The sequence below is a fragment of the Piliocolobus tephrosceles genome, chromosome X (assembly GCF_002776525.5).
Source record: "Piliocolobus tephrosceles isolate RC106 chromosome X, ASM277652v3, whole genome shotgun sequence".
Classification (NCBI taxonomy): domain Eukaryota; kingdom Metazoa; phylum Chordata; class Mammalia; order Primates; family Cercopithecidae; genus Piliocolobus; species Piliocolobus tephrosceles.
Genome location: NC_045455.1, coordinates 67,983,785 through 67,996,477, shown reverse-complemented (window position 1 = coordinate 67,996,477; position 12,693 = coordinate 67,983,785). Strand labels below are relative to the sequence as shown.

General features: G+C 35.7%; 1 protein-coding gene across 4 annotated transcripts in view; it reads left to right on the top strand.

Moving 5' to 3' along the window:
- Nucleotides 1–12,693, top strand: part of FNDC3A (fibronectin type III domain containing 3A) — a 223,825-nt gene that overhangs the window by 119,562 nt on the left and 91,570 nt on the right. The window contains exon 1 of one of the 4 annotated variants that reach the window (XM_023187364.2): nt 10,018–10,916. The exons of the other annotated variants lie outside the window; for them this stretch is intronic. Coding sequence (XP_023043132.1) covers nt 10,910–10,916 — 7 coding nt within the window. The 5' untranslated portion in view covers nt 10,018–10,909. Of the gene's footprint in view, nt 1–10,017; nt 10,917–12,693 lie in introns of those variants that run through there. 4 annotated transcript variants of the gene reach the window in all.

Sequence of the window (12,693 nt, the reverse complement as noted above, 5' to 3'; positions counted from 1 at the left end):
AGTGACTAGTGGGAAGAAGACCCTGAAATTGCAGTGAATTGTAAGACCATAGTGTAGTGCTCCAAATCCTAATCAAAATGATATTTTGTCAAGCACAGCATATTATGTAAAATACTTAATAAATGGCAACATATCTGCAGATGATATTCTAAAAAGCCTAGATACAGAGACCTTTTTACAGATAATTCATATGGCAAGTAGAACCTTAAGACATGTTTCTGAGGGTCCAGACCTTAAAGCACAGAAGCTGTGAGGAAACTAAAATATAGATACTGTTGTATAGGCAATCTATAATTAAAATTAAAAAGTTTAGCTGTTATGTAAAAAGAGAACCTAGCACAACCTGTGATGACATTAGCAGTACTGATTTAATGCCGTCTGCATGGTAGATGACTAGCCTGCTTTTTCACTTGAGCAGTGTTTTTCAATCTGTGGCCTTAATGTTTGATCCTGACAGGATTTGCGTCACTGATCCGTATCACTGCCTGTGTGATGTCAAAGTGTGGGTGTTCAGTTATTGAGACATAGTTAACCTAATGTGCTGCAGTAAATCCTAAGTACTCTTTCCTACTAAAATAACAAAAGAATGATTCATCATTGTTCATATTAGGCTGATACTAAAAATAGTAATGTTCACAACCTGCTGCATTCGTGCACATTAATATCACAGCCTCTGCAGCTTTCTAAACAAGTGCACTAAAAATAATTTCTTGTTTGGAAACAGGTGCTTGGTAAACACGTCTCCTTCAAGTTTTCTATTTATATGCAGTTCAATTTAGTGCTAAAGGTAGATTCTAACCATGAGTGATTCTTCAAATGTACTCTACTTAGTGTTTATCACTGATACATCTAATTGTGCTGCAAATCTAATCATAGAAATTTTCAGTTACTTGTACACAGATAAATGAAATTATCCACAATTCTGAATCATACTTAGGCCCCTAGTTTAAGCATTATGCTTTATCCAAACTTTAAAAAGAATAATACATTTCCAAGGAAAAGAAAGATCTCTAAACATCTAAGCATGAATAATGACCTTGATCTTTTCTGTTTCTTCTGTAACTTCCTTATTCTGTTCCCAAGTTTTGACTCACCAACTTGGTGAGTTCCTAGATCAAGGCCTACACTAATTGCCTGCCTTATATGAATAAATGTTGCCAGGTGTTTCATAGCCTTAATAAATAGGTATTTCTTATTAGTAGGGGGACCTTATATCCCAATTTGTCTAAAATAGTTCTGGTTTTTGCCTCATCTTGATACCTAACCGGTTTAACATTTGTCTTGGATTTATCATTTTAAAACAATATTTTAGTAGTTCGTTAAAATAAGTTGTGATAGACTTGGTTGACCACCATTTTGAATTTCCATCTTCCGCCTTGATCTCTAGTAAGTAGCTCATCCATCTCTTTTTCACTTTAACTTGTGGTTAAATCTTAGACAACCAAAATAAATCATTCTCTCTTCCTGACCCTTGCCAGAGCAAGTCTTAATTAACAGTCAATGAAAGTGTGCTTAGATTTAAAGGACCGGAGACTAACTCTTTTCAGTTTCCTGGTGGTAGTGGCAGAAGTATTTGATGCTGCTCTCTTTGCTGGCCACTTGGTGTCACCAAGGCACCTACTGGAAGGACCAGTGGGAAGCATATAGGTTAAATAAATAAATATGAGGAAATTAAATATTTCTGCCACTGAATATATAAAAAATAGTTTGAATGATTTTATCACTTTTTGTATTGTATAAATCTGTAACTGTTATTTGGCAGTACTGTTTTTTATTTTGCAGTAAACCCTTTCAGCAATAATGAGCTCAAAAACAAGGTCTAAATTTGGTGAAACATGCAAAAGAAAAATAAAGACAATTCAGTGAGATTTGTAAAAGTACTTAAAGTTTTTATAGTACTTAATATTGTAAAAATATTTGAAGTGTTTACACATCTCAATAAGAAACAAAAAATAGAACTGAGAATATCCTCCACTTAGCAGATATGCTCCCAGCTTACCAGATAGCACCTTAGAAACAGTTTTTCTTAATATAAATATTGTAGTCTTAAAATATTACAAAAAAGAGTCAGTTGAAGGTATCAGCAGCTTTAAGTTTATAAACCATAAAATACATTGTAAGCAATTTTATTTAAAAAAATTAAGATGTCTATTTGAAAGAAAATGTTCAATTAAATACCAGTGATAAGGAATTAAAGACAGGTATAGCTAAGAAATTAAAATACATACGTACTAAGAATAATTGTTCTGTTTACATTACCTCAATATTCAGATACTCAATATGAAGAATACCTTTAAATGCTCTTTAATGTACTTGCCTATGTGTTTTTTTAATACAGCATTTTATTTTTCGATAGATTTTGTTAGAACTTTATCTCCCTCAATGTAATTAAAATATATCAGTCAATAGAGAAACATACCAAATTAGTATTTTTAATGATTTTTAGCCCCCTTTTTCACTTCAGAAGTGTTCCGGATTGGGTGATGATAATATAATTATCCTACCTCTGCTCTGTTTCTTCCTTCTTCCCGTCACCAGAGCTCAGCCAGCCTGAATGTTAAATCCCTGTCCCTATTACTACTAAGAGTTATTCCCAAACCCTTATCCATAGATGTAGGGAAATTTCATCAGTCTCAGAAATGGGAATAATAAAGATAATGTAGTGGTTTTTCATTAAGTTAAATTTATTCACTTAAGACTTTTTAAAAATTCTGAAGTTAAATCTTACAATATTTGAAGCTACAGTATCCTCTCTTTATGAATTGATGTGACAATATAGGATAGACTTCCTTCTGTCTGTTCTTAATTTCTTCTTAACTTTTAATGTCTTTACTTGGCCTAATGAAAAGCTGGTTAATGAGTCCCCAGAATTTGTTTTGAAATTTTGCTGGCACATAAATTCAAATGTTTGGGAAATACTAACTTAGAACACAGATAACTTCTGTATTGACCATTTTCTGGTTAATATCTAGCCTCCTAACCTTATCCAGGCACCCTCACCCCTCAAATCAATCCAAAACATATTTGGCCTTAGACTGATCCTCACATTGCTTTCCTATTAGCATGTATAATGTAAAGTAAAAGTTTTGTTGAATCAACATCTTAGTATAAGTAAAGGGAAAAATTATGGAGAAAGAAACTGGCTACTATCTGGTGAGATATGCAGGTTGACTAAGGACTCTGAACGGGAAAAGAGGTAAAACCTGGGTGAGCAAATCAGAGAGAGTTAAAAGGAGAAGAAACAAGGTTTGATTTGTGCCCAAGGACAAAATTATAGTTTCTAATTCTTCACTTCCCTTATCTCCCCTAAGACTATTGGCATATTTCATTGTCAGTCACTCCCCAGCAATAGACTCCTTCCCATGGAGCACCTGGTTGCAGATTTCATTGATCTTTCCTTGGTCCCTTGACTCTGTGGACATGTGTCAATTAAGCTCTAAGGTGCATGAGTTTAACACATATTATTTAGATGCTTATTCAGAACCTGCACCTTAATACTGCCACAAGAATCAGAGTCAGGGTCAGAGTCAGTCTTTTGAAGTATCAGATAAAAATAGAAGAGTAGAAGTGTGCACCTCACATCCCATCCTTTTATATCTTAGTGACCTGAAACCACTCTTTGTTTAGGTGAATGAGTCTGCCTTTTAAATTTTTGGACATACAGATGACCCTGATTATGATAATCTAACAGAAGCCTTAATAAACAGCTGATCTGGTTTGCCAGGAAAAAAAAAAAAAAAATCAAAATCAACTGTTCTTACTTTTAATTTGCCTCATAACTAACAATCTCTTTCTGCAAATAAACTGATTCATCTTTTGTAGCTGTTCATTTTGCAACTATTTTGGAGGACATGTTGCTAAAAGTTAGACATTTATGGATGCTTTACTGAATTTTATATATGGTAGAAGTCATCTTGGACTATATCTGCTTTAGGTTTTTTTTTTTTTTTTTTTTAAGCCAAATCATTGGAATCATGTTGTATGGCAGTGTGGGCCATACTTAAACTGCAGAAGGGAAGAACTAACTAAACCAACTTGACAGCGTGGTCTTGGTGTCTGATTTTAATCATGTTTCAGATTACACAGAGCAGAGAGCTTTTGTTGCTCATCCTCTAGTAAGAGCATAAGACTAGCCTTCCTCCTTTTTAAATATTTATTTATTTATTTATTTAGAGACAGGGTTTCACTATTCTGCCCAGACTAGTCTCTAACTCTTGGGCTCAAGCATTCCTCCCACCTCAGCCTCCCCAAATGCTGGGATTACAGGCATGAAGCAAGCCTAGCTTTGTTTTCATGATTTTTTTAAGCTTACTCTTTTTTCTTATTGTTTTTTCTATATTAATTTCCCCTTTTCTTCAATTTGTCATGGCTTGGGTTTTGGTTTGGTTTGGGTGCTACATATGTCTTAAATCACCTTAAATTGTATTTTGGAATGGGTTTAGCTACTAATTCACTGATTGTTTTCCATATAATATCCCTTACTTACTAGAAACAGTTTAGGATCTTTCTTCGCAGTAGTTTCAGTGAGATAAATACAGGTACATTTTGCTTTGTTATATGTAACTAGCAGATATTTAGGGCATTATCACGTTGGGTTTTCCATCCAAATGTCAGTGCTTTTTGTGTGCTTTAGGTGATATTGACTCCTACCTTCAGTACCCTTCTAAGAAAACTTAACAAGACTTAACTTCATACCCTTACTATTCTCACATTTGCCACAGAGTTCACATCCTCAGTGTTAGTGACGTGGTCACTACATTCAAGGACCTTTTGGTTATAGTGAGGAAAATACAGAATGCATGTATTTTTTGTTTCCTAAAGACCTCGTTAATTTGAGTATATGCATCAAACAATTGTTCTATAGGAATAAACACAGAGGATGCATTGAGAAGATTACAGTTTATAGGAATGCATTATGCAGTGACCAGCGTATTTTTCATTTTCCCATTCTTGTTTAATTATATGACAATTTTAGCAAACTTAAAAATGTACCTGCTTATTTTTGTAATATTATCTCAAATATTTGCAGAGAGCTATCTTAATAGCATGGCATGTCATAGCAGTTGTTTGGATTTCTTCATAACATTTTAACATATTAACTACCATTCCTGAACTATTGATTTTCAGGTAGGCTTGTCAATGTAAGTACTAGCACTGTGCTTAGGTGACATTGCTTAAGCACTTACTGTGAACCAAACACTGTTCTAAGTACTGTACAAATATGAACTCACTCAATCTGCATAGTATCTCTATGAAATAGAATAATTATTTCCAATTTACACGTGAGAAAACTAAGATACAAAGAGGTTAAGTAACTTGCAAGGTCTCACAGCTATAAGCTGTCGTTAGAATTAGACAGGCTAGCTCAGAGTCCATGTTCTTCATCACTACCTTATGCTGCCTTATGTTTAGGCTATAACAAATTATAATAAAATGAATGATAAAATAGCAAAATAGTAACAAAATTTCACTTGAAGACATTTTGATCCCAGTGGAAACAAATGTGGTTCACATAGTATTGACAAGGATAGACTAGTATTTTACCAGCTTGAGTGGCATCACCCAGTTCATGTGGAAGCATAGTAGGCTACTGTAAAGAATTTGGACTTCATCTCATCACAATAAAGAATTGTCTCTGGGTTATAAGCAGAGGAGGATACAATGAAATTTGGTTTTTTTAGATCAATTTACCATTAGTGTGAGAGATGTATCGATTGCTAGGGACTGGGGGCAAGGAGACCCATTAGGAGAATACTGGAATAGTTCTAGAAAGAGCCTAGTGCTGCTAAGGCAATAGCAGTGGAGTAGAAGAGAACATGATTTGAGAGATATTTAGGAGATAAAACTGTCAGAACTCCCAAATAGATGACGTGGAAGTTGAGATGAGGGGGAAAATAGAGTCTAGGATTATTCTCACATTTCTGTCTTGAGATTAACTTATCATGGGTAACACAGAGGCGGAGTGACTATTGATGGAAAAAATAATTGGTTTTGAGTTTTATGTAAATTAAGTATTATAGATCTAGAGCTCAAGAGAAAAGTCTGGATGAGATACAGAATGATAATTTTTCATGAGAGTAGTAAACAAGATCATCTTGAGAGATCATGTAGATTAAGAGAAGTGGACCAAGAGCAAAACTCCCAGGAAAACAAATACTTAAGGAAGAGCAGAAGACAAGAAGCCATTAAAGAAATGGAAAAAGTATGATCAGGAGGTAGAAAGGAAACTAGGAGAAACTAGTATTTCATATGTTAAGGGAGAATATTTAAGAGAGTTGTCAGCAAGATTAATTGGATTTGGTAAGTAAGAGTTTGATCTCAGTGACTTTTGCCAGTGCAGTCTCAGTAGAGTGGGCTGGACAAAAGCCTGATTATGGTGAGTTGAAATGTGATTTTTGGGGCCAGGCACCGCGGCTTATGCCTGTAATCCCAGTACTTTGGGAGGCTGAGGTGGATGGATCACGAGGTCAGGAGATCCAGACCATCATGGCTAACACGGTGAAACCCCATCTCTACTAAAAATACAAAAAATTAGCCAGGCATGGTGGCAGGCACCTGTAGTCCCAGCTACTCGGAAGGCTGAGGCAGGAGAATGGCGTGAACCCGGAGGCGGAGCTTGCAGTGAGCCGAGATTGCGCCACTGCACTCCAGCCCAGGCAACAGAGCGAGACTCCATCTCAAAAGAAAAAAGGTGTGATTTTGGAGACTTCCATTTCAAGTCATTTGGTAGAATGGATGCTCTGCTCTGGGTACCATCCTCTTATTAAAAAAAGATCTTCTATAAGACAATCTTAATTGCGTTGTCGTGCCCACAAAAAGTAAGAGACATGTCCTAGGGGATAGGGAGCAAGAAACAATGCTGGGACAGTTAGTTATCCATTTGGATTAAAATGAAATCAGATCCTTTCCTCATACCTCACCTCAAAATTAATGCTTGAAGACTTAAAGACTTAAAGAGAGAGTATCTTCATGACTACAGAGTAGAGAAAGTTTTTTTGGGATACAAACACACAAAATGCTGACTATCAAATGATTAGTAAATTTGACTCAATTACAATTAAGAACTTCGGTACATCATAAAATATATGAAAAATAAATCATAAACTAGGAAGAAGATATTTGCAACCAGTGTAACCATAGAGAATTAGTATTCTGAATACACAAAAACTCTTCCCAATCTGTGTTTTAAAAAAGACTACCCAGTCCAGCCTGGGCGACAGAGTGAGACTCCGTCTCAAAAAAAAAAAAAAGACTACCCAGTAAAAGAATAGGTGGAAAACATGGACTGGGTAATACAAAATAAGATCAAAATGAGAGCAAAAATTTAAAAATCTAAATACCAAGTAATGGAGAGGTTCAGTAGAACCTCTTACACATGCCTGGCTGGTAGGAATATAAATTAATATACTCGGGAAAAGTATGTGGCACTATCCTATAAAAATTAACATTCACAAAACCCTAAGACACAGCATTTCTTCTCTTAGGTACATACCTTAAAGAAACATTTGCACATGTGGGCTGAGAGACATATAGATAACAGCAGTGTTCATGCTCCTATCTAAAGCATTAGATTGTCTTCGCTATCTACTTTAATTCCTTTGTTGATGTCATCCAGTCTCATTGATTTAAAGCCTATCTACCAAAGACTCTGGAATTTGTATCTCTAGATGAGGTAGGTATTTCCTTGAACTCCAGAATAGTAAAATGGACTGCCTGCTAGTTGAAATCTGCATTTGGATGATTAATAGACATTTCTAATGTAACATGTCCAAATCTGAACACCTAATCATCCCTAAATATGCTTCATCCACTTTTGTGCTATTAAAATTAGTACTGCTATGAATGTTCTAAATTACATCGTTTGGTTGGTGTTATATGTAAGCATTTCCACTGCCCATATGCTTAAAAGTAGAATTACTAGATCATAGAGTATGCATATGTTCAACTTTAGCAAATATTGCCAGTTTTGCAAAATGGTTGTAGCATATTCTTACCAGCAATGTGTATAAGTCAGTTGAATTTTTTAAATGTAATTTAGATCATGTTTTAAAATTCAGCAATGGCTCTTACTTTACTCAAAGTAAAAGCATACAGTGACCTATGAGACCTAACAAGAGTGTAACTCATTTCCCTCTTAATCACGCTAAGCTCACTCCTTTTCTCCCCCTTCACTCATGATGCTCTGGTGACAGTGGTGTCCTTGTTAAGTCTTAAACATGCCAGTCATGTTCCCCCTTAGGGCCTTTACTCCCTCTGTGTAGAATGTTCTTACCTCAGATATCTACATGGCTCACTCCCACACTTTCAAGTCTTGGTTCAAATGTGACCTTCTCATTGAAACCTAAACTGATCTCTGTATTTTAAATTGCAATCTTCAATCTCCCCCCTCACCATCAGCCTATCTTAGTACTTAAAATCCTTTTTACCCTACACGTAATGATAATGACAGTGGTTTGTAACCAGTTGTACAGTGGAAAGAAAGTGAATTTTGGTATTAAAAGATATACTTTAATAACAACTTCAGTATTTATTAGCAAGGCAATTTACTGCTGTTCTCTGAGGTCTTAGCTTATTTCAGTGACAAGGTTAATCAACATCATAGCATTGTTGTGAGAATGAAATTAAATAAAGTACCAAGTATATTGGTTGATGATACTCAGTAAATAATAGTTATAGTATGTAAAAGTATAATCACCATGTTTTCAAAAATAACCACATAGTGCAGAGTATGTACTAGGCATCATTTGGAGTGTTTTACTTGGGTTAACTCACTTAATCTTAACAAGTGAAGTGAGTATCATTTCCAGGTAAGAAAACTGAAGCAGAGTAACTTGCCAAGGGCACAAAGCGAGGAAAAGGCAGGATTATCTAATAATAAGGCTATACGTTTCAAAAACTGTTAATTACATTCAGAGGCCCCATCTCACACAAAGGTGGGAAATAATTGGCAAAGGATAACCTAGAGAAATAGATCCCAGTAAATACATGTAAGACACCCCAGAGGAGATAAGACAGTAAGGGCCTATTCTTACAAGTGGGGAAGGGTAATCGTCAACTTCAAAATTCCTATGAAAATGCAGGGTTGCCCTGAAAAATGAGACCAAAGGGCAAGGAGTCTCCTGGTATCAACAGAATGTACTCATAAACGTTAGACCCAGCCCCTCTGTAAATCCGACCATGTCTCTAATCTTCAGCCCCTAAACAAAAAGCAAGCCTCTGCAGACCACCTTCTTATTTTTGCTCACATTTTCACACAGCTGTATTTCCATTTCTTGACTGATTATTTAACTTATCATCTCCTTTCAATCATTTCCATTATGCTCACTAGAAAGTTTTTTTTTTTCCCCATTATAAATAAATTCTCTTATATCCTCAACCTTTTTACGGAACACTTGTTCCTGTGTTGCCTTGAAATGAAGCCTGGATGTCCTGGAACACTTTCCCCCGCATGCCCCTGGAGCAGAGACTTCCTATCCTCTCCTGAAGCAGTGCTGGTAGTCTGCAGATCGTCCAAGGCTACTTCCCTTCACCACTGTTGTTCCTGTTTCATGCTAAAGTTCCTTATTCCTTGAGATCACGGCATATGTGCATACAATCCTCTATCCCTTCTCAATGCTTTAAGGCTGAGTCCTCATTTATTGACAACTTTGGTGCTGTGTTCAATTTTGTTCTCCATCCCAACTCTTGTCCATCAGCATGACTTTAATGTCCAAAATCTAGGCTTAAAGTTCCTTAAATAAAGTACCAAGTATATTGGTTGATGATACTCATCATGGTACTTTATTTAATTTCATTCTCACAACAATGCTATGATGTTGATTAACCTTGTCACTGAAATAAGCTAAGACCTCAGAGAACAGCAGTAAATTGCCTTGCTAATAAATACTGAAGTTGTTATTAAAGTATGTCTTTTAGTGCCAAAATTCACTTTCTTTCCACTGTACCACTTGTTACAAACCACTGTCATTATCATTACCTGTATATTTGTGTTAGCTGTTAATACATTTCCCCTGAAGTTACATAGCACCATAAAGTAATGAAAGATCTAAAAGTTCTTGTTCTTCTTTCCTGTTGTAACTGGACATCTTTGATCTCCTTTCTGGTCTCTACTTGTTCTTGGATAGAGAACTCTGAACCTGCACCTGAGGCTGCCTTTTCAGATTCATGGATGTGAGTAAGAATGCCATCTACTGAGCACCTGCACTTTAATTTAAATCTTAAATTAAAAAAAAAAAAAAACGATGAAAGTGGTAGTCTTTATTCTCTTAAGAGGCAAATAACAGCCTGAAACATAAATCTCACCTTTGAGACACATGTCTACCAAAACTATATTCTATACACAATTATTTGTGTATTGTGGATATTCCTTAAGGATGATCGAGAATTATGTTATACAATGACATTTCAGAATGAATCTTTTAAATTAATAAATATTATCTCAAATTTTATAAATGAAAATTAGCGGCAGGCTACATGAGTAAAAAATTAGAAGATAGCACCTGTAGTGTTATTGAAGGTAAAGTGAACACAAAGAGAATCATTTACATCAAATATATATTTCTGAAAAGTATACTTTGATAAGCTTTTGAATTGGTTCATAAGGAAGTCTGAAAGATGGTCAAATTCAGGGCAGCAGCAATGGAAATCATGTAATCATTTTTTTTTCCTGTATCAGAAACGTTCCTGCAAGCGGGAACGTTTGCTTTTTTTTCCCCTTCCCCTTTCCCGGGTCACTGCAGGTCACGTGATGACTATCACGTGACTCGGTCAAAGGATCTTTTCCTCTTACAGCCTTGCAAAAGAAAAAAAAAAAAAAAAAAAAGACCGTTCTCCAATTAAAGCTGTTAACGTGTACTACGCTGTTTCCTTGTTGGATTTTCTTGTTCTCTGCTGCTACTGTAAAAACAAAATGAGTGGTAAGATTTGCTGTTTTCTAACATTCTGCTTTTATTTTAAGACAGAAGGCGTTGTATTAATCTAAAGTCATGCCGTGTGTTTTTAAAAATAGATGCTAAATTTAATCGCTATAAAAATATTTTAAATTGCCGTGTAATTACAAAAAGGTTAGACTGTGTCGAGTTATTTTGTAATTTTATATTCCACAGAGTATTCCATTCTAGGAGCTTTATTTTACTAGGTTTTTCTTCTAGAGCTGAAATCTGAAAATTGGCATCAGATTATTTGGAAGCCATTGTGAAAGCTGGCTTATAGAGAATGTGTAGCACAGCAGCAGCACGTTGCATTTTAAGAATTAAAACTCCTGGACAAATTTGTAATTTTATTTAAAAAAAACTCTTATATATGAATCTATATTAACAAGGAAAAATAAGGAAGAATTTAAGTTATACTAGATGAAATATCTTCTTTAAGTCAGTGATGGCACTTTTTAAGAAGCTGGGGTGGGGAGCTTCTCAGATTTCTTAAGACAGTTGGTTGGAATTGTTGACTCTTCTGCAGGTTTTTGAAATAGGAAATGTATGCTTAATAGCTCCATGATTGGGGTAAATCATGCTCAAATCACATAGATTATAAAGGAGCTGCTAGGTGTATGCACAGTTGTTCAGGTATTGCTACTCTTGTGCCAAGTCTACATTTGACAATATGATCTGAGTTTCTTCCTTGGGACAAAATCTCCCTCACTGCATACAAATTTAAGTCAGTTTATAGTTAATCTTCTGTTACTTTCTAAATTAAGAAGTATTGTTGGAACTAAGGAGCTAATCAAACATTTACATCATTAAATATTGCAAGGCTTTAAGGTTTTGCTACTATAGACACAGGAATAACAACAGACATGAGATGCTGTAAATGCTGTAGTTCTAAACATCGATACTTATATTTATTATGTTTATACAGTAGGGGTTTGCATTCAGTGTTGAATGTTACTTCACAACAATATTTTAGGCATTAAATATGATACCATTAAATTGTCTTTTTAAAAAATAATCTGGCTGGGCATGGTGGTTCACACCTGTAATCCTAGCACTTTGGGAGCCTGAGGCAGGTGGATCACTTGAGGTCAGGAGTTCAAGACCAGCCTGGCCAACATGAGGAAATCCCGTCTCTACTAAAAATACAAAAATTAGCCGAGCTGAGATCATGCCACTGCATCCAGCCTGGGCAACAGAGTGAGACTCCGTTTCGAATAAATAATAAAAATAAAAAACCTATTAAATGACACATTTATATTTGGAATTTTGGCTGGGCACAGTAGCTCACGCCTGTAATCCCAGTATTTCAGGAGGCCGAGATTGGCAGATCACTTCAGACCGGGAGTTCAGGACCAGCCTGGCCTACATGGGGAAGTGCCATCTCTACTAAAAATACAAAAATTAGCTGGGCTTGGTGGTGCCCACACCTGTGCTCCCAGCTACTCAGGAGGTTGAGGCAGGAGAATCACTTGAACCCAGGAGGAAGAGGTTGCGTTGAGCTGAGATAGTGCCACTGCACTGCAGCCTGGGCAACAGAGTGAAACTCAATCTAAAAAAAAAAAAAATCTAACCATGTACCATTTCTGCCTCAGGATAAAAACAAAATTACTTGTTAGAGTGAAAGGATTACTTCGTAAAGAAGTAAGTTAATCAGTCTTTTTCCTGAGCTACCTCTAGTAATATATTTACTGCTGGTTTATTTTAGGTTACATTTCTGTTTTCAGCATCACACTTAGATGTAATTAAAAAACAAAATAGAATT